The sequence below is a fragment of the Scomber japonicus genome, chromosome 17, assembly GCF_027409825.1.
Source record: "Scomber japonicus isolate fScoJap1 chromosome 17, fScoJap1.pri, whole genome shotgun sequence".
NCBI lineage: Eukaryota > Metazoa > Chordata > Actinopteri > Scombriformes > Scombridae > Scomber > Scomber japonicus.
The window spans coordinates 15015416-15034452 of record NC_070594.1 but is presented as its reverse complement, the minus strand read 5'-3'; the positions used below and the strand labels follow the sequence as shown (position 1 = coordinate 15034452).

General features: G+C 39.5%; 1 protein-coding gene across 4 annotated transcripts; it reads right to left on the bottom strand.

The window, feature by feature from the left end:
• Positions 1–56: 56 nt before the first annotated feature.
• ehd3 (EH-domain containing 3) lies at positions 57–17136 on the bottom strand. 4 transcript variants are annotated; one of them, XM_053337505.1, is made up of 9 exons: positions 15867–17136; positions 11202–11378; positions 10325–10422; positions 5372–5513; positions 5186–5285; positions 4388–4558; positions 2977–3141; positions 2323–2884; positions 57–1224 (listed from the first exon to the last, which is right to left on the bottom strand). In XM_053337505.1, the coding sequence occupies exons 1-8, from the start codon at positions 16091–16093 to the stop codon at positions 2357–2359; spliced, it is 1608 nt and encodes a 535-aa protein (XP_053193480.1). In that variant the 5' UTR covers positions 16094–17136; the 3' UTR covers positions 57–1224; positions 2323–2356. The 4 variants fall into 4 exon arrangements, with proteins under 4 accessions (XP_053193480.1, XP_053193478.1, XP_053193479.1 ...); XM_053337503.1 differs by having other exon boundaries at positions 57–2884; positions 15867–16625; positions 16855–17135; XM_053337504.1 differs by having other exon boundaries at positions 57–2884; positions 15867–16625; positions 16876–17135.
• Between the last annotated feature and the right edge of the window lie 1901 nt (positions 17137–19037).

Below are 19037 nucleotides of genomic sequence, written 5' to 3'. Positions count from 1 at the left end.
TCAACCAAAGACGGAGATTACTCCTAACAAAAAACAAACAAGTCAGTAAGTGGAGTAAATTCAACTTTATTATACTTTTGGACTGCTGTTTATGTTGACAGAAAAGCTCTGAAATACAGATTCAGCAAAGCATAACCATCTTTAAACAATCAAAATATGTAACCAGTGTTTCCACTTAAGTGTACTGTGTTTAGCAGTAGACAGGGTTCCATGTTGCCATCCATCAGGGTATGAAAACAACTTTTGGAGGACTTGGTTTTGCAGAGAAGCAGCAGCTTGAAAAAGCATCTTTTTTTTTTTTTTTTTTTACATTTTACTGTGTTGATCTGATTTGGCTCGTCTATGAAATATGAGCTAGTCGATGCTTTCAGCGCTCCAGATCACGTGGATGATTTCTCAATCTGTGCTTGAGGAATGCAAGCAGTCTTCTTATGTACATTAGATTCACAGTAACAGCACAGAGACGCACAGGGAGGGACATGAAAGGGCCATAAACTGCAAATATTTCACTTAAGTTAATTCATGTAGCTCAGATTGTGTAAATACTGTCTCATTCATAACATACATACTCAACATTTCTTATCATATTGAAATCCAAATTTGGTGAGTTTAGAGTTTTATCTTACAACAGCAGTACATACTGGCAGGTCGCTATATCAGAACAACACATTTATTACATGTATACAATTTAAATACATGAAACGGAAAGCCAAATTTCCTTCAAATACAAACCAAAAAAAGTTCGGAATAAATGTGCGGCTTAGTGTTCACTACCATCACAAAAACCAGCTGTGTGATCACTCTCTGAACTGACAGGTTAGTTTAGATTACCTCCAAAAGGTGAGAAATATTAATCAATTAATCAATTTTTCAATTAATAACCCTCAGGAAAACTCCCAGCTCAGTAGCCTGTGTAATGTGTAAGACTTAATACATTTACGTTACAAATAATAATAACACTGATGCATGTGGTCATATGCATACATACAAACATACATACATACAATAGTCAAGATGTGCCCACACAGAACAATGAACATCTGAACATTCAACATCCTATACAATAAACAATACCCTTAATATAGATTCTTATTATAGTCACAGTATTTTTCAAACGTGTTAATGAAATTCAGAAAATGTTTTAAAAAAATAATAAAACCCATTTCTTCCCCTGCTAGTTTCACACTGGAGAGACATCTTCTTCTCTTGTTGTCCATCCAGGTGCTACAGTAAATGAAGGTGATGTCATGAACTCCAACCCACACACAAACATTAACATCAGAAAATCATGTTACACAATTGTTTTTAAAAGATGATAATTGATTCAGGCTATCTTCTTTCTATGGTCATTTAAAGGTGTTATACTTCTAGAGCTCTTCTATTTGCTTCTAGTGCACCATTCAATCTGTTTGGTGCTCTGTGTATGCGTGTGTGTGTGTGTGTGTGTGTGTGTGTCTGTGTTTCTACACATTTGTATTTCTGTGTATTCTCAAACCACCAGCCAGGAAGTCTTTGTAGTTGTTTAATATGCTGCCATGAAACAAAAGCCACAACACTCGGCCGTGCCAGGAGACTGAAACAATTCAGGACCTTGGACTACAAGAGCTGTGAAATGTTCCGGCTCTCACGAGGAAAACTAGTTAAAATGAGTTTATTGATTACTACACATACATTTTAATGTGGATAAACTGTTTATTTGCATATTTATATCCTGGTGCTTCTTCTCCCAAAATGATCTGTCTGCTTTCTTCTTTTTGTTTTCACATTGTCTCATCTCTCCCATTTTCTTCCAGTAGTTTAGATCAACTCATATTTTTGCTCTATATAGGTGTTTCTATCTTTAGCCTTCTTAAATTTGCTTATCTTTACTAATTATCATATCAGCTGTCCTATCATCTCCAATACCCATCCTACCTAACAAATCCATATGTCTCAAATTTAAACACAAAGCACACACTGGGCTAAGACTTGATTCGTGCAACTGCCCTGATCCACTTTTTCTACCCTGGTAAAAAGATAATTCAGCACTTTAGAAATGTAGCATTTCTAAATCACACAAAAGTTTGAAGCTAATATGCTAACAGTTGCTTAGCATTCATCAATCTAATTAACATTTGAATGTAACTGAGTATCCCATAGTAATATTTGCCTCCTGAAGGTAATGAAAAACTGCAGATGCTGGATAACAGAGAGCGTGAGGGTTGGGAAGAGGGTATTTTATGTTCAAATATATCCTGCTCATATTTGGACTTTTTCAGTATAATGCTACAAGTAGTTTCCTATTTTAAAATTTTCCTCTGGAGGGAGGTGGGGTGTACTTACATGTTTGTGGGCGGGGAATGGGGCAAGCTTACATTTACTCAGGTATTTTCCTCTTGGAAGGAGGCACCAGATGTGCTGGCAGATCTGAAGGCAGTTCATGTCCCTCCAGTTTCACTTTGATGAGGTGATTGGCCAATGCAAACTCCTCATCGTCAAGCATCCCGTCCTTATCGATATCTGCCAGCTTCCAGATCTTTCCCAGCACTGTATTGGGCAGTTTTGACTTCACCATCTCCTTCTTTGCATTTGCTCCCGTCACCTTCCCGTTGACAGGAGACAATGTGTAGAAAATCTCATCGTAAGCAGGTTTGTCACGTGAGACAACCCACTCTGCTTCGTCGATGCCTTCGCCGGCTCCTTCGCCATAGCCGTGACCAAATGGGCCATTCAAGGTGCCATCAAAGGCACCACCCTTGACAACTGCGTTGGGGCGCTGCGTTTCCTCTTGGCGGACCAGGACCATCAAGCCAGCGATGTCATTGGCTAGCATGTCGTCCACTGCCTCCAGGAGTTTGAGCTTAATAGGCTGGAACTTAGTGAGATCCTGACCTTGGAGTTGGTCCTAGGAGAGTACAGCAAAAACAAAACAACCACAAGTTTAGGTCTTATCTATCCAAACCTCTATCAGTAATCTCTTTGCTCTTCTGTCCTTACCTGCATCTTCTTCAGATTTGGAAAATCTCCAGGTGATATCTGATGTTCTCTTTCAATGCGCTTGTAGATATCTCCCAGGCTGCTGATCAGCTCTTTCTTCTTGTTATCCTTTCCAAACATAGAAGGCATCTCTTTCTTCAGTGAGCTGATGATGTAGGCATGGACCTGCATTAGGAGATTGCAAGATGCTAGTCAACAGAAAATTTACTTCAATGGGGAACTACGGTCAGCCTCAGTTCAAGTTGCAACATGGCCTCTGGGGACTCTTAATCCTGCTTTAACCAGATTTATTATACAGTAAATCTCTCAGACTAGCTTTTTGACATTTGTTTTTAATATAAAACTCAAACAAAACATTGAAAAAGTGATGGGAAAACTCATATTTGTTATGTTGCTGTGGTAATCTGTGTGTGTTTGTTTAGTCTGTCATGGTTAATTGGGGACGACTTGTCCAATTTAGGACAAAAGCTGTGTCCTCAATAGAGAAGAAAACAGATTTTTGGGTCACTGGTTAAGGTTAGGGTGAGTCTCCATGAAATAAAAGTCTATGTAATGTCCCAGAAAGTGTCCATGACTTGATATATGTGTGTGTGCGTGTGTGTGTGTGTGTGTGTGTGTGACATGTGTGTGTGTTTCACTGCATCCAACTCATGTCCTTGAAGCTCATCAAAAAAGACGCACACACCCTATCACCTGTCAAACAGGAAAACTGCACTCAACTATCAGTTTGTCAAATCTGTGTGGATGTTTGAGTGTGTGCACATGTACATCCTCTGTGTATTTACTCCAGCTACAACAGGCAGCATGCAGACTGCTGTTCATACCTGACCTCCTGTCTGTAGAGGAAACAGGAAATAATTCACTCAGAGGAGAACAACCACATTTGTCTGGTTCTATTGGTTCTGTGACATTGACATGCTTTTTCTGTCAAGGTTAACAGCTGTATGGCGGGAAGAGTGAATCCGTGATGGGAGAGAATAAATAGGAAAACCACAACTTACTGTCAAACAGCAGCAGGAGTCCCATTAATTTAGCTATTTATAAATGTCTAAAAATAAAAAAATGAATGACTCATTTTTTAATCTCTAAAACAATAACGCTTGGGTTCAATTCAACCATATTAAATGCAAACATATGTGTTTAATACAGGTAGCTTTTCTACAACCTTCAGTTAAGAAAATAATTGTGAATGAATGCCAATTTAAGGTGAATTTACAAAAAAATTGTAAATTCATTCATGTTTGGCCAAATGATCTTACTGTAGAACAAAGAAATGTAAGTTACAGATATGCAACAGTGCTTATTATATCCATCATTAATTACTTCACAGACAACAAGTTACTATATTTCATTAAAGCTGTGCCATTCCATCGCTTGGTGGATGGGTATTTTTATTTCCTGTGGACCTTACCTTGGCTAGTCTGGCTCTCTTGATCAGATCATTGAGTTTTCTCAGGGCTGCATTCCTCGGTAATGACTGAATGTCCTTAAATAAATCCTGTTCCTCTGCTTCAAACAGCTTCCTGTTGTCTGGAATCAACAGAGGGTGGGACCAAAATGAACCGATGTAGACACGGATCACCTGCCAGTAAGGAGACGGAGATGAAATTAGCAGCTGGTCAGACCAAAACAATAGAACAATAGAAAAGCAATAGAAACTTTTATTTTTTACCTTTTGAGGCAGCCACTAAACTAATCAGGTTATTGGAAAGTAACCAATAAAATCTCGAGGGAAAACTCACACATATTCTATTGATGTGCTGGCTCGCAGGCAGGCATAAAATAAAAGCAACAGCAGCACACTCAAAACATGAATGCACTTATTTCAACTAATGACGATCAACATTTTGGCAAATTGCTGTCCTCAAGATAAAAAACTGCTGTCTGATGCTACATTGGACAGTCTAGCTAAGAAGCTAAGGACCTAAGGTCTTATGCCATGTTTATGTCATAGTTACTGTAATTACAAGTTTCCAACTTGTAAATAATGTCCACATCAATCGCTAAATCAAAACCAATCAAATATAGACACCTCATGTCAGCCACAGTCCATCATTTAATGTAATTAAACCTACAATTAACTGATATAATGTTATTTTGCTAATGCACAGTATTCTAAACCCTCATATTACCAACTCAGTTACTATACAACATTCCTGAGTTGCTCACAAGTCCTTAACATAGGAGTCTTTCCATCCATATGACATACCTCGGGGGTGTTGACTATTTTCCCCAGTGACCACATCAGGGCACCATACACTCTCATCAACTGCTGCGTCTCTATCTGGTCAGCCTTGTTCAGCACAACCCTGAGAACAGAACACGGTTGATGATGCTTTTTGTTACAATTCCATGTTTGCTTTGGCTATTAAAATGTCTCTAGATCTGGCAATACCTGATCTTGTCTTCATGGTTCTTTAGGGCCTTTATCACCTCTGAAAACTCATCGGAGATGTCCAGCTTGTGGGCGTCAAACAGTAAAATGATCCTGTCCACTCGCTCTGCAAACCACTCCAAGACAGCTGCAAAGTCATAGCCTGTGAGGAGGAGGAGGAGACGGAGGAAGAAATTGGGGGAATAAATGGTAGAATAAAGATTTCAGATGAGATGATGGGAGGGTTGAGATAAAAACACAAAGATGACTGTATCAATTTATCTCTCATTTCTTTGTTCCCATCCCATACTGGTGTCAAAATAGCATTAAGGAGCAGCATTTGATTAAAGGCATTTGAATCAAAGGTTCAGACAGTTCATGTTCCTGTTGAAATACAGCTCAGTTGAGTGTGTTTTTATGCTGATGATCAATGCTATCCATATTCCAAGAATGATGAACCTCAACTGTGATGTTGCAATATTTGGCATAATAAACCATTACAATAGCTTTGGACCAGAGAAGAGGCAATCTGAAGGACGCCCATATTACAACATGTGAGAGAAAAGAATGTCTGTTTACAGATGGAGGCGGTCCTGCTACAGTATGGTCCAAACTAAGTAGCTTAAAAATGTGGAGTGAAAACCACAAACTATAAACATTTGGATAGTAAAAAAATGTGATACAAGAGCAATGTCATCATGACCCTGTGAATGAATGAAGACAGGCATGGATTTATGTATGAGTGAATTAATTAATGAATGCTCGAATGAATGGATTAATGACCGAGTCTGTCAGCAGAAGTACATCAGTGACTGCTTTGACTTTCTGTCCCTCACAAGGACAAAACTCACTCTCACCTGCAGAAATTCCACAGAATATGAGAGGAGAACAAAGAACAAAAGGACACAAGGAGGGATTAGTGTGCTTACATGTCCGACCGACATTGAAGGATGCAGAATAAACGTTAACGTCTAAATGTTATGAGATGGCAACTAGTAGGCATTTGCTGTCAGTTGGTAGTAGGTACTGTAGTAGTTTAATGTTAATTCAGTGACAGATTGCAGCTATGAACATGAAAGATTTTCTCCCATTATATTAAAAAACAATGAGCTAAAACACACAAATCCTGATTTATAAGAAATCAGAGTATTTATATTACACAAATCTAATCCAGTCTCTCCTCAAGAGTGTCAGACACAGCTGTTACGAAAATCACCCTTTTTATATACTTGCAAAAACTGCTGATTTTGCCACTGTAGCTGCACTGCTGCTCGTGGCAGTAGAAAAAGAGTTATGAATCTCCTGGATGCACTAAGGGTGTATGAAGATTGGCTATGCGTACATGTTAATGTTATGACATTTCTGATATTTGAGCAAAGTTGATATCAGAATTCAAGGCTCCTTTGCCTATTATAATGAATTATGACAAAATGGCAATGATGTTTTGGAGGAAATTAGTGGTTGAATTTGAATAACCCTTTACTGAATGGAACAAAAGTTCAGCAGCAGTGACAAGTGACAAGTATGTAAAACAATAAAACATGGTTTTAGTGGCCTTTCAGTGCTGTATGATCACAGCTAAGAGGAGACAAAGCAACAGAGGGTTAAGTCAGACAGATACCTTGATATTTTGAATCTGATTAGAAAATTGAATTTAGTGGATTCGGTCTTCACACACTTTGCACATGGTGTGGGTGGAAAAACAAGACTGCAATTTTCATAATACTGAACAATTTCAGTTTTTTTTCCATGTGTAAAATGAACATTTTGGTGTGATGGCAGAAAAAGAAAGGTGAAGGGCGAAAGTGGAGCATGAGTATACTATTCAACAGTGCTGAACAAGGGGAAATCCCTCTAATAATGGTGGAAGAAGGACAAGGACATTAGGCCTTCTTGCTAATGGAGCAAAAAAGCATACTACATTATTAAACAAAGACATTCTCTTTAAAGTAACACTCAAATCCAGAATGAGGTTGGTTTAGTGTCAACCAGTTTCCTCAACAACATAATGTGATATATCTGACTAAAATATCCTCATAAAAGGTAAGCTAATATGTATTTTTGCCCAATCCATGTGACCAGAGTCTGGTGAAGAACGTGTAACAGTCCACAAATTCATCAAAGTCAAGATATCCCTTTATTTAGCTGTTTTGCAGCTGGTTGATGCCCACGTTTCTGATTACAGTACCTCCATAAAGACATCTATGTAGGCAGCTATAGCCTGAATACTCCTCATCTGGACACACACACACAAACACACACACACACATAAATACAAAGACATGGATGTAACAATACAGAAATAAAAGAAATGAATGGTAGTTTCAAGGATGGGACACAACATACAAATATCATACATACAAATAACGCATGAAAACATGTACATGACATGCAATAAACACGTGGATGAAAATGGGTGAAAATAAAATGAGTACACACACAAACAAACAAAAACTTCACTCTGTCTAGAGAAAACACAGCTGTGCTGACTCAGTAGAGATTAAGTATATTTTTTTAAATATCCAACAGACACTGGCAGGGTCACACCTCACTGTGCTGTTTATTGCTTCGACAGCACGTTCGTGGGACACTTTGGCCAAACAAATAGAAAGCAGAGGTTTAGCCGATGGGTCTGTTTCAATTAAACAACTTCCAAATGTAAACAAAATCTGAAATTCTGCTGGTGCCAACAGCGTCTATTCTCTGTTGTTTCTCAACAAGCTGTACACAACAAAATTCTCATGACAAACATTTTTTCCAAAATCCAGACCCATCCCTGCTATGAAGTAATGTATTTGAACCCAGTGACCAAGACTCGCCTATTGTAGCCTTTGGACATTTGTTTACATATTTTATCATTTAAACACCATGGATTTCAAGATAGTGTCCTTGCACAACTTTTATTTGGAACAACAGAGGAAATGCTGCCTTGAGTAGGGAGAGAAATGAAATGTAAAAACCTCATTATGAACAATTAATAGTGTTAATATAGTTAAAAACTGCTCTTTATCACTTATGAATTGTGCATGTGCTTCATCACACTTTATACCTGAACTGACACAAAATCAGATCCAAATGCAAAAATATTTTTACTGGACCAGGATCAACCCCTCATCTATTGATAGTAACATTAATACACATTGATTCAACTACCATCACAGGAATGTATCCACATCCAGCACCTCTCTTTAATGATACTGTGATTTGTGCATTCAGTGATTACTATAATTCAGTCAACAGAGAAATCACAGTGGGCCTTACTCAGCATGAGTAACTTCTAAAAAATTAACATCTGTGGTTCTAATAGAGAACAAATAGAACATAGAAGTCAGATAGAGAGAAAAGCAGAAGAAACACAAACTGAAAGAAAGTCAAAGATGGGCAGTCTAAGAAGGAGTGGGTGAATGTGGGAAAGAGTAAATTATCCTTCCTCTTTAATTATCCCAGCACTTTTGTTTATGTCAGCCGTTGGTATGGCAATGCCACCGTTTAGCTTTGGGAATGCCAGCCATCAGACAAATGTCAGCCTGTAAGAAGAAAGCTGTGGAAAGAAGTCCTGTTTGCAGTTTACACTAAACTCTCTGCTCTGGGATACTGTATACGCTGCAGGTTCACTCATTTTAAAAGTTTAATTAAAAATCATAAAGCTCTATCTGACAATTTCTTTCTGTATTAGATGAATGATGAATGTGTTTTATATGAATAAATGTGATGAGATCAGTGAAATAGTGTCATTATCAAATTAAACAGCCCTAACAATTGAATTATTCCTTATGGAGCTCCATATGTTTTCCCATCTCATAATGGGAGAATTTATTAGTCTGGCTTCAGATCTCTGAATCGCTGCATTTAATGATTCAAATAGATTATAAAGCAATTCAGTGTGATTATCAGATTATCAGAATTTATATATTTATATACTGCTATAAGCAGCTAATAAAGGCATTTCACTCTTAAGCCAACAGGGACATATTTCTGCAACCACAATTTTACTTAAGTAGTTTTTTCCAAAATGATCAAAACAACGACAAGGTTTCTTTAGTTACCTGAACTTTTTAACATGATAAATCTTGCATACAGGATATCCAGTGATACAGGGATGTTTCCACCAAAATGTTGTCCAAAACATACAGCAGAGCTGCAACCAACAACGTGACGAGGAATTTGTTTTTACAGTAGAGCCCCTACAGCTATCTGAAGTGTGACCAAGATAGCTTTTTTTTCTTTTTAAAAAAAAAATGGTACTATGGTAGCATTTTCTAGTTTTGAATTTTTAGAGTCTGAATACAGTTGTTGCAACTTTCAACAACATACAGTTCCAGTCAAAAATTTGGACTTTCACATCCACTTTAATGAGAAAGTGTGTCCAAACTTTTGACTGGTAATGTATGTGACTATTAGTCCTCTTAAAACTGCAGCTGTTTGTTAAAATTGTGTGAAGATTTCAGGGCATGAAAAGGCAAATACACATTGTGTTTTTCATGTTTTAAATAATTAAATACAAAAATACAGAACCATGTAGAGTTACATTTGAACTGTGGGCAGTCTTTTGTATTTGTATTTGAATATGTGTGTGTGTGTGTGTGTGTGTGTGTGTGTGTGTGTGCGTGTGTGACAGCTCATTGAAAGCTCATCTTTTTGTTGCCGCTTCCCCTTCTTTGAAATGAATGAAGCATAATCCTCCTGATAGCTAAAAGCTAAAATAAACACACACAGAGAAATGCTGACATTGTAGTTCAGACTTTAGTGGGACACGGGGTCCGCAGCTGAATGGGTCCAGTGAACGAACACACATACACACACACACACACACACACACACACACACACACACACACACACACACACACACACACACACACACACACACACACACACACACACACACACACACACACACACACACACACACACACACACACACACACTAACATAAACAAGGAAGATGAAAGTGTGAGATGAGAGTGTGTTTTACCTCGACTGATTCTCTGTTTCTCTCCTGACAGAATCCCTGGTGTGTCAATCACACTGATGCTTTCCAGCACTGGATTAGGCAGTTGGGCACACACAAACCTGCAGACACACAAAAGGAGGAGAGGAGAGGAGAGTAGAGGAGAGGAGAGGAGAGGAGAGGAGAGGAGAGGAAAGGAGAGGAGAGGAGAGGAGAGGAGAGTCAGGACAGAAGTGTAAAATGTTCAAATAACAAACATTATTCAACACGAGACATTTCCTTTCCCCTCTCTCCTCCTTCTCTTCTATCCCTCGCTCTCTTCTTCCAGCTGTATAAATATGAACAGCGGTCATCCTCAAAGTGAACCCCTCTAATCCCCACTGACAATCACTGTTTCTTTTGTCTCCTTTCAGCAGTGGTGGGCCCTCACAGTGAGGACACTACCGCAAGAGCAAATAAAAGAGATTTTGGCAGTTTTCCTTTTCCAGAAGGATGACTCTGCAAAGATGACCGTCTCTCTCTCTCTCTCTCTCTCTCTCCCCCTCTCTCTCTCACACACACACACACACACACACACACACACACACAGCCACACAGCCACACACACACACACACACACACACACACACACAGAGAGAGCCATTAACAGAGGAAAGCCTGACCAGTGAGCAGAGGGAAATTCAATCACACAGGAATGTAGAGCTGCAGTGTGGATTCTCACTTGTACTCTCGCTCTCTGTCAGTCTTTCCCCTCCATGTTTACATACTTCACTTAAGTATATAACATTAACTCTGTTCAGGAAGCGCACCTGTGAGGATATTTGACAGAATCTGCCATCAAAGCATTTCAGCTAGCTTTTTGAACACGTATAAGTGTGTGTGTGTATGTGTGAGCGTTTACCTGTTGAGGAATGCGTTTCCAAATGCGTTCAGCTTTCTGAAAGGCTTCTTGGGGTCGACCACTAAGGCATTGCCGGGGATGACTCCCTCTGTGTCACCGTGCATCACCGCGATGAAGGAATCTGTGGTGGGTTCGGGGCCAATCCTCATTCCGGGAAAATCCTGCTCCAACAGGTAGCTGTAGGAGATATAGCAAAACAAGAGATTAGATGTCTTTGATAAATTATACAGCATGTAAGAATAAATGAACCATACATAAAGGGCCTTTTTGGTATGTCAGAGTAATCCCTAAAGATGATGCTATCTGAGTCATTGAACTGAATAGTGTAGAGGCATCAACTTTTATAAGTATTTGCCAGGGAGGAAAGGGATGTTATTGCAAATGCATGAGGCTATAATGACAGATATTGTGTATGACATCTCCATTTAAGGGTGACTGTGACAAGAAGTAATCCTCAGTGTCAACAACTTGTTGCTAGCATGTTGCTTAAGGGCCTTAGATCAGTTTTATAATTTGACTGAATCCCTATATTTATCTGTAGACATTAAGACAGATGCTGCCTTCCTTTTTAAAGTGATTATTCAGACAGGAAATTAGTCTGGATGGTAAGACGCAATGCAAGAAATGCCAGGTCTGCTTTGAATTAGATGCTACTGGAACAAAGATTAAGAGAGTTTTGTATCACATGTGCTGGATGCACCTACTCAAAAATCAACAGCTATTATTTAATCTAAAGTTGCTGATCACATGGAGCTAATAATATTTTTGAAGTAGAGTTTTGTGGTCAGGTAAGAACAAGATAACAGTCATTTTCCAGATGTAGAGTTAAATGACAATATTGTATTTGTTAGTTGGAGAAAAGATCAAATCACAGAGAGCACAGTGGCTGCTCTCAGGAACAATGATGACAGAGCTACACTCTCAGACTCTCTTGTTACAAAGTAATGATAAATCCGAAAGCTTAAATCAATATTATTCGGCAATCTGGACCCAATTTATTGTTATTACAAGATGATGACTCACTGTCTGTGAGGCTGTGCACGGTGGTGCTAACGTCAGAATGCTCACAGTGAGAATGCTAACATGCTGATGTTTGGCAGGTATAATGTTTGCAATGTTCACCATTTTAGTTTAGAGTGTGCTATGCTAACTTTTGTTAATTAGCATATATAGCTGCAGCTGATGGGGATAACATGAGTTTAGCAGGTATATGGTTAAAAAAAATCTAAGTAATAAATAAACCTAATGAAGGCACAAGGGGAAAATTAAAGCACCACCAAAGTGATTTAAAAGTCCAAGTCATCATGAAGGGAATGTGTAATCAAGTTTAATGGAGGTTCATCCAGCTGTTGAGACATTTTGCCACCATAAACCTTAAATTTCGACTTCGTGGTGGCGCTACAGGAAAAGTCACTGCATCACAAAGTCATTCAGATTCATCCTCTTGGGAACATGAATGTTTACAAAACATGGCAATCCAATATTTGTTGAGATATTAAAGTCTGGGACCAACTGACTGCCAGACCGACCATCAAACATACCAACGCTGCCCAAAGCAATGCCATCATCCTGGCTAAAATTAATTTTGACTAAATAAGGCTCAAACTGGGAGTTAAATTCTGACTACATAGAAAATGTGCAGACTGAACTAAGAAGACATATCTGTGCAGGAATTTGGTTGAGCTCCACCTAATCTGACAAGGTGAATGGTTAAATATACTACCTTGTCGGCGGTTTGCTTGCTCAATGATGATAAGAAACAGCTGACTGAGGTCAAAAAGGTTAAAGACAGGCATTCAAACATTGGATTATATGGATGTATGTTTTTTACCAAGCAGATTTTTCAGGGAGTATTTTGTTCAATGTAAAACTAAAGAAAACTGTTTAACCTCAGCTGCCACTGTTGCTATTGCAGCACAGCTGAGTTACAACTCATGTGTTTAAGGTGTGAAAGGTTAAGTCCTCAACAATTAATTCAGTGACATCACATGTTGCGAATGAAAATTTGTGAGCTTGTGTTCAGTTTCACAGTCTCAACAATGTGAACTCAGGTCATGAACAGAGATTTAGATGAGAGATTTACAGCTAAAAAGGGTGATAAATTGTAAATGTGAGTGTGGGATGTGTATGCATTTTAACTGCTAACAGATGTAAGGATGGTTCCCTCTTATACATCTTCACCAAACACACACACAGACACACAGATACACACAGACACACACACAGACACACCTTCTCAGAGGAGCTAGCAGTGCCTGGTGGAGCCATCTCTCTGCACACGTGTCTGTGTAGTGTGAGTCCTCCTGCCTGTTTGTCTGTATGGAGGTTGTTCAGTGCATGCTGTGTCATTTGTCATGTATCACTTTCTGTGCAGTTCAATCTGTTTATTTCCTGACACAAAAAGTGACTGAACCTCAAAGTTACAGCTTAAAGTTTAGAGCAATAAAAACATCCTAAAAATCTACCACTGAGTAATGAAAGTAGAAGATTTTGCTCTTATGACATTACCAAAATGTGTCTAATTCACCTTGACGGAAAAACCTACTCTGAGGATGATTTGCTCTTTGACAGCAAAAAAGTAAATGTGGAACTATGAGGAAAATCAATAATTCAGCCCAAAAACGAAGACAAGCTTAGATTACTGACCTCTGAATGACTGATAAGGTGCAGAGACTCATCAGCATATCCTCTCTCCATCGTTTTTTTTCTTTCTTTCAGTTGCCTCACTCATCATTTTACATTTTATTCCTTTTAAAATTCACATCAAGCTAAATATGATTTTAATAAACATCATTATTGTGACTTTCCCTGTTTAAAAAAATGGACAAATCATTCTTTGTTTGTCATCATATCTGAGCTCATCTGCACCTGACCCACTGACAGAAGTAGATCCTGTGATTGAAATGAAAGAGCCGCTGTGACTGCAGCAGCTCTGACCGAGGGTTACTCAGCACTTTGTACATTCTGCATCTTACTGTAACAATGTCGGTGATGTAGGGTCAAGCTGCTGACTTGGGGGTGCGGTGGGGGAAGGGGGTGTTGTGTTGTCATCACTGAAAGACTGGTGAAGAGGAAGAGAGAAGGACAGGGAGCGAGTAGAGAAGAGGAAGAGAGAGACAAGGGATGTCTGCGCTGTGCTGTCTTATAGCAGGAAGTCACTAACAGCACAGCATCCTCTCTGTGGCTTTCAAAGGCTTGACCAGCTAATTACCTACAATGCTCTGTAAGTGTGTGTGTCTGTGTGTGTGTATATAGTGCTCTGTGAGTGTGTGTTTGTGTGTGTAAGTGTGTGTGAAGCGCAAGCCATTAGTAGCAGCCTTACAGCTCAAAAGAGTCCCAACACCCAGCTGTGAATATCTCTCTCTGTCACATACACATGAATATACACCGATACCAGAAATTCCCCACCTCACAATCTCTGATCAAACAGAACCCATATACATTTATATATTATGTACATGATAATATAATAACTGTAATAAAGCAGTCAACAAAAAAATATTATTACAGCTGAAATGGCACCAAAGGACTTTAACCCCTAAACAGGCACGAGTGGAAAATGACGTTAACATTTCCACAAATGATTTAAAAAATATTTCCGATTTTATGAGTTGTATCTCCACAAGGATACTTCGCCCCTATTAAAGTATAAAAAAATTTATGTATGTATCTCCTGGTGCAAGTTGCCTGTTTAAGGATTAAGTGAGTGTGACAGTGTAGAGGATTTAACTCCGATATCAAACAACAGTAAAGAGTAATCCCTGACACCTCCTGCACCTCAGGTCTCGCCAGCACTGCTTGACGTCAGACTTTAGGCTCCTACATCCACTCTGTCCCCATCTGTGCGTCCATCTGCTCTGCCACTTTGTTGTCAGTCTGGAACTTTCCGCCTGTCTTGTAACTTACTAACTTACTTAACTGATTGCATGTTCAGAAACTATCATTAACAGACATCTGGCAGATATAGCATAGTGGCTGTTTTGGTATTACTGATAACTTAAATAAACATAAAGACAGCTTTTTGCTTAATTCTGAAATGTAACTCTAAAACAACGACTTGTATTGACATATTTGGCTTCCTAATTGAAAACACAAACATTTCATGGCCCTAGTACAAAGTAAAGAGAATTTAATAAGAGAATATAATATAAAATAATATACATGCATACTGTATGTACACACACCTCTGCAGGGAGGACTGCTGTGCCTGGTAGAGCTGCCTCCACATGCATCAACTTTGCATGTATGTGTGTTATGTTGACTGTCATATAAACTATTTATGGATGTAATAAAGCTTGTGCAGGTGTGGCTCCTTGTAGTTAGGTTATGAGTGTTTTGATTTGTCTGTATGACGGCTGATCTTACTGTTCTTTCTCCTTTTTTCATATTATTTTTATGTTTTGTTTTTTATAGTTTTAGCGGCAATTCTATTATGTTCAAAAGCAGTTCACTGTAAGACCATTGCACTCTTCTTCTTCACTATTGCTTGAAAAGCTGCTTCACTACTGAAGCTGAGAGAGGGAAAAGTCAGTTTGGGTGTGTCAACCTCTCCCTTTCTATCTTTCTAGAGGCCTCTGCTTCATGTGTTTGTATGGGAACCCCCCTTTTCATATAGTGCTCTTCAACAATATGTATGCATCATGGCAGTGTGTTTGGTTTTCTCACCGTATGAAGCTTGTCTTGCCAGTAGAGTACTGTCCCACCAGTAAGACCATGGGCTTGTTGTCAAAGTCAGCATCCTCCAAGGCCGGGGAGTGAAACTCGTGGAACTTGTAGGACTCCTCCAAAGGCAAGAGTTTGGTTTTGTAGAGTTTCTTCAGTCCATCACTGACTGTCTGAAAGACTTCTGGCTCCTTCTTCCTCCTGTCGTCGGTCCCAAGCCAGCTGAACATGGTTGCTGGTGGCTGATTGTTAAGAGTTGTTTGGCCTCCAATAGGTTCAAGTGATCAAAAATGCTGCTGGTTGATGAGCCAGAAAATATGAACATAAGAGTTTAACAGCTCCAATTTAAAAGCAGCTATAATCTGCACTACAGCTTTAAGAGTTGTGTTTCCTAAAAGTTATTAAACTTAAATCCAAACACACTTAATGTGTCTAATTGGTGATACAGGGTCAGATGAAGATGAGATTTAGTTCAATTAATAAACTTTTGGTTCACCTTTAAATCTAAATAAATGAAATTGACAGGACAAAACACTGAAAAATATCTGCTTAAAAAGATTAAGTGTCTTTAAAATAATGTAAAATGAGATGTTTGTTGTCACATCTGTCCCAGGACACAAACACAGAGATGGAAGTCAGGTTGTTTGTCCTGCTCTGCTAAATGGGTGGTGACTGTTGTTCTTGGTGATGATATTGATGTTTGGCCTCACGTTTTATTCAGCCCAGTTGAAAGCTATTCGAGGCTTTTGTCTCCAGGTTAGCCTAAAATAAAAACAAACAAAAAAAAAATCTAAATCGTGTCTATCTATGAGAATTTAAACCTGACCCATCAATTGCATGCTCAACATCGAGTCCATCGGTCCTCCTTAAATGCCAGGCCACTATATTAATGTTCCTGTGCCGGATTAGACACACTGCATTCAGTGAGTTTGCTTTTGTTGACCGGTCTAGCTTAGTCAACAAACCGGGGGGGAAAAAAAACTTAATTTACCCTGCTCATCACGTTTTATACCTCTATTCAATGTCGTCCAGGAGCGAGCAGAGGAATCCCAAAAATGATGCACCGAGCTGCAGAGACCGTTATTGTTGAACCGCTCCCGCTCTCCGACACACAAAACCAACAAAAACCTCTTCAAGGTAAATTATTTTTTTCTGCTGCTTACGAGTCAGAAATAAGAGTGCTGGTGGTTATTAGCTGTCACAGCACGGCACTGTATGTAGCTGCAGCTGATGCCCTGCAGCTCAATTTAAATGCCGAGTCGAAGGAAACCTGAGCCCGGCGGAAGTGCCCAAAGACTGGCAGCCAGACACACACAGAGCGGTCCCGCCCAGTGATGCAGGAGCTGGAGCCGGCCGGAACGAGTTCTTTTTTTCCTATGACAGCGAAGGCATCAACTGCTCTACGATGTTTCTGATTGGCTTACACTGATACTATTACTCTAATCCTAACCAATCATAACCAACCCAGCCAACCCAGGCCAAGAGAACAAGCCAATCAGAGGCAGAGTAAGGTGGGCCATAACTTCGCCATCCTAGGTAAAAAATAAAAATTAGCGGCCGTACGACGCCATAATCGATGAGGAGAGATCGAGGAGCTGCTGTTGAGCGCACCACCTAGTGGTAGAAGATGAAAACCGCAAGGAGGGAAATTAAAGGGTGGGCTCAATTTTTCAAATGTGTTTTGAAACAACAGTCAGGTGCCCAAATGAACCATGAAACAGGTTTTCCTCGTTGTAATAATTATTTCTGTTCTTACTGGCTGTTCATAGATCCCTTTCAAATTTGCTTTCAATGTAGCCTAAGTGTTGGGACCAAAGTCTATCCACACAGTCATTGTGTGAAAAAATACATTTAAAAGTATCTGAGACTTATATGCGGTTTCAGCATTCAGATTTTCGGTACAGTTCAGTATTGCACTTAAAGCATTTAAATAAGCTGAACTCAGGGGTCTAAAAGACTATTATCAGACCTGCTCAATTCTCTTTCAGTCTCCTCTGTCCAGCCATTTGACATTGTGTTTTATAGCCACTCACACTCCCCATATAACTAACACAGACATCACATACATCACTGACCTGCTCACAGACATACCTAATTTTGTATTTCATATGTTGTAAGGGAGTCTTCACAATGTTTGAAGTCTGTATTACACTATCTTGACAGCACTGCACTTTGCTCTGATTCAACAGGACACCTACAACATATGTGATGATGCTGTTTGTTCATTTCAGCTCTCTTTTCAACACTCATCCCTCCAAGCTGGTCGTCAAACTTCGCATTCTTGTTTTTAGTCTTTCCATATGTAACTAGCTCATATATTTTCTGACTGAAATGCCCTAGTTGGTTCAGCCAGGCAAAAAAACTCTTCAACTCTTCCACCCTGACTCTGAGCACCAGTCCCACAGGGCTTTGTCTTCAGCCCATTCCTCTGCTCCCTCTTCACATATGACCGCAAAGCTCTGCATGACACTCATTCCATCATCAAGTGTACACTGTAGTAGCCAGTGGAGAACCTGGCAAGCTGATGTTAGGCAAACCACTTGGATCTGAATATTAACAAGACGAAATAACTGATTGTAGATCACAGAAGGCATAAAGCCTGAAGACATGTCCCCATTCATTTCCATGGGTCTGAGGTGGAACATCTCTCCAGCTTCAAGTTCCTAGTCATCCACATCTACGCAGACCTCTCTTGATCCATTACATCATCCAGGCTCATCAGCACAACAGTGACTGAAGGTCCTGAGAACAGTAGTCTCCACAGATTTTGGTGAACCTCTATGTGTGCACCATAGCATACTGACACACAGCATTACAGTGTGCTCTGTCACTGATAGAAAAACCCTTCAGCAAGTGGTGACAAATGCACATCACCAGCAGCACCCAGGTTCCCTTCATTGAGGACATCATCATCAAAGACATTTCACACCCAAACTATGGACTATTTACTCCACTACCCTCAGAGAGGTGATACAGAATCCCCTGCTCCCTCGCCAGCAGACAAAGAAGAACCGAAGAACAGCCTTTTATTTCCTGCTGCTGTTTCTCTGCTGAACTGTAATAACTGAACAATTTACTCACCCTTTTATATAAGATACTATCATACCAGTTCAACATCTTGTATATCCTGGAAGCTGCTAATGGTAATTTATATCATGCACATCGGCACTTTAT

What these genes read in the sequence shown, in the direction of transcription:
- ehd3 (XM_053337505.1), bottom strand. Translation starts at nt 16,093, where the DNA reads ATGTTCAGCTGGCTTGGGACCGACGACAGGAGGAAGAAGGAGCCAGAA. An exon ending in GGCAAGACAAGCTTCATACG is followed by an intron (nt 11,379 to 15,866) that starts GTGAGAAAACCA and finishes TATCTCCTACAG; the next exon opens with CTACCTGTTGGAGCAGGATT. An exon ending in GAAACAGAGAATCAGTCGAG is followed by an intron (nt 5,514 to 10,324) that starts GTAAAACACACT and finishes TCCTCCTCACAG; the next exon opens with GCTATGACTTTGCAGCTGTC.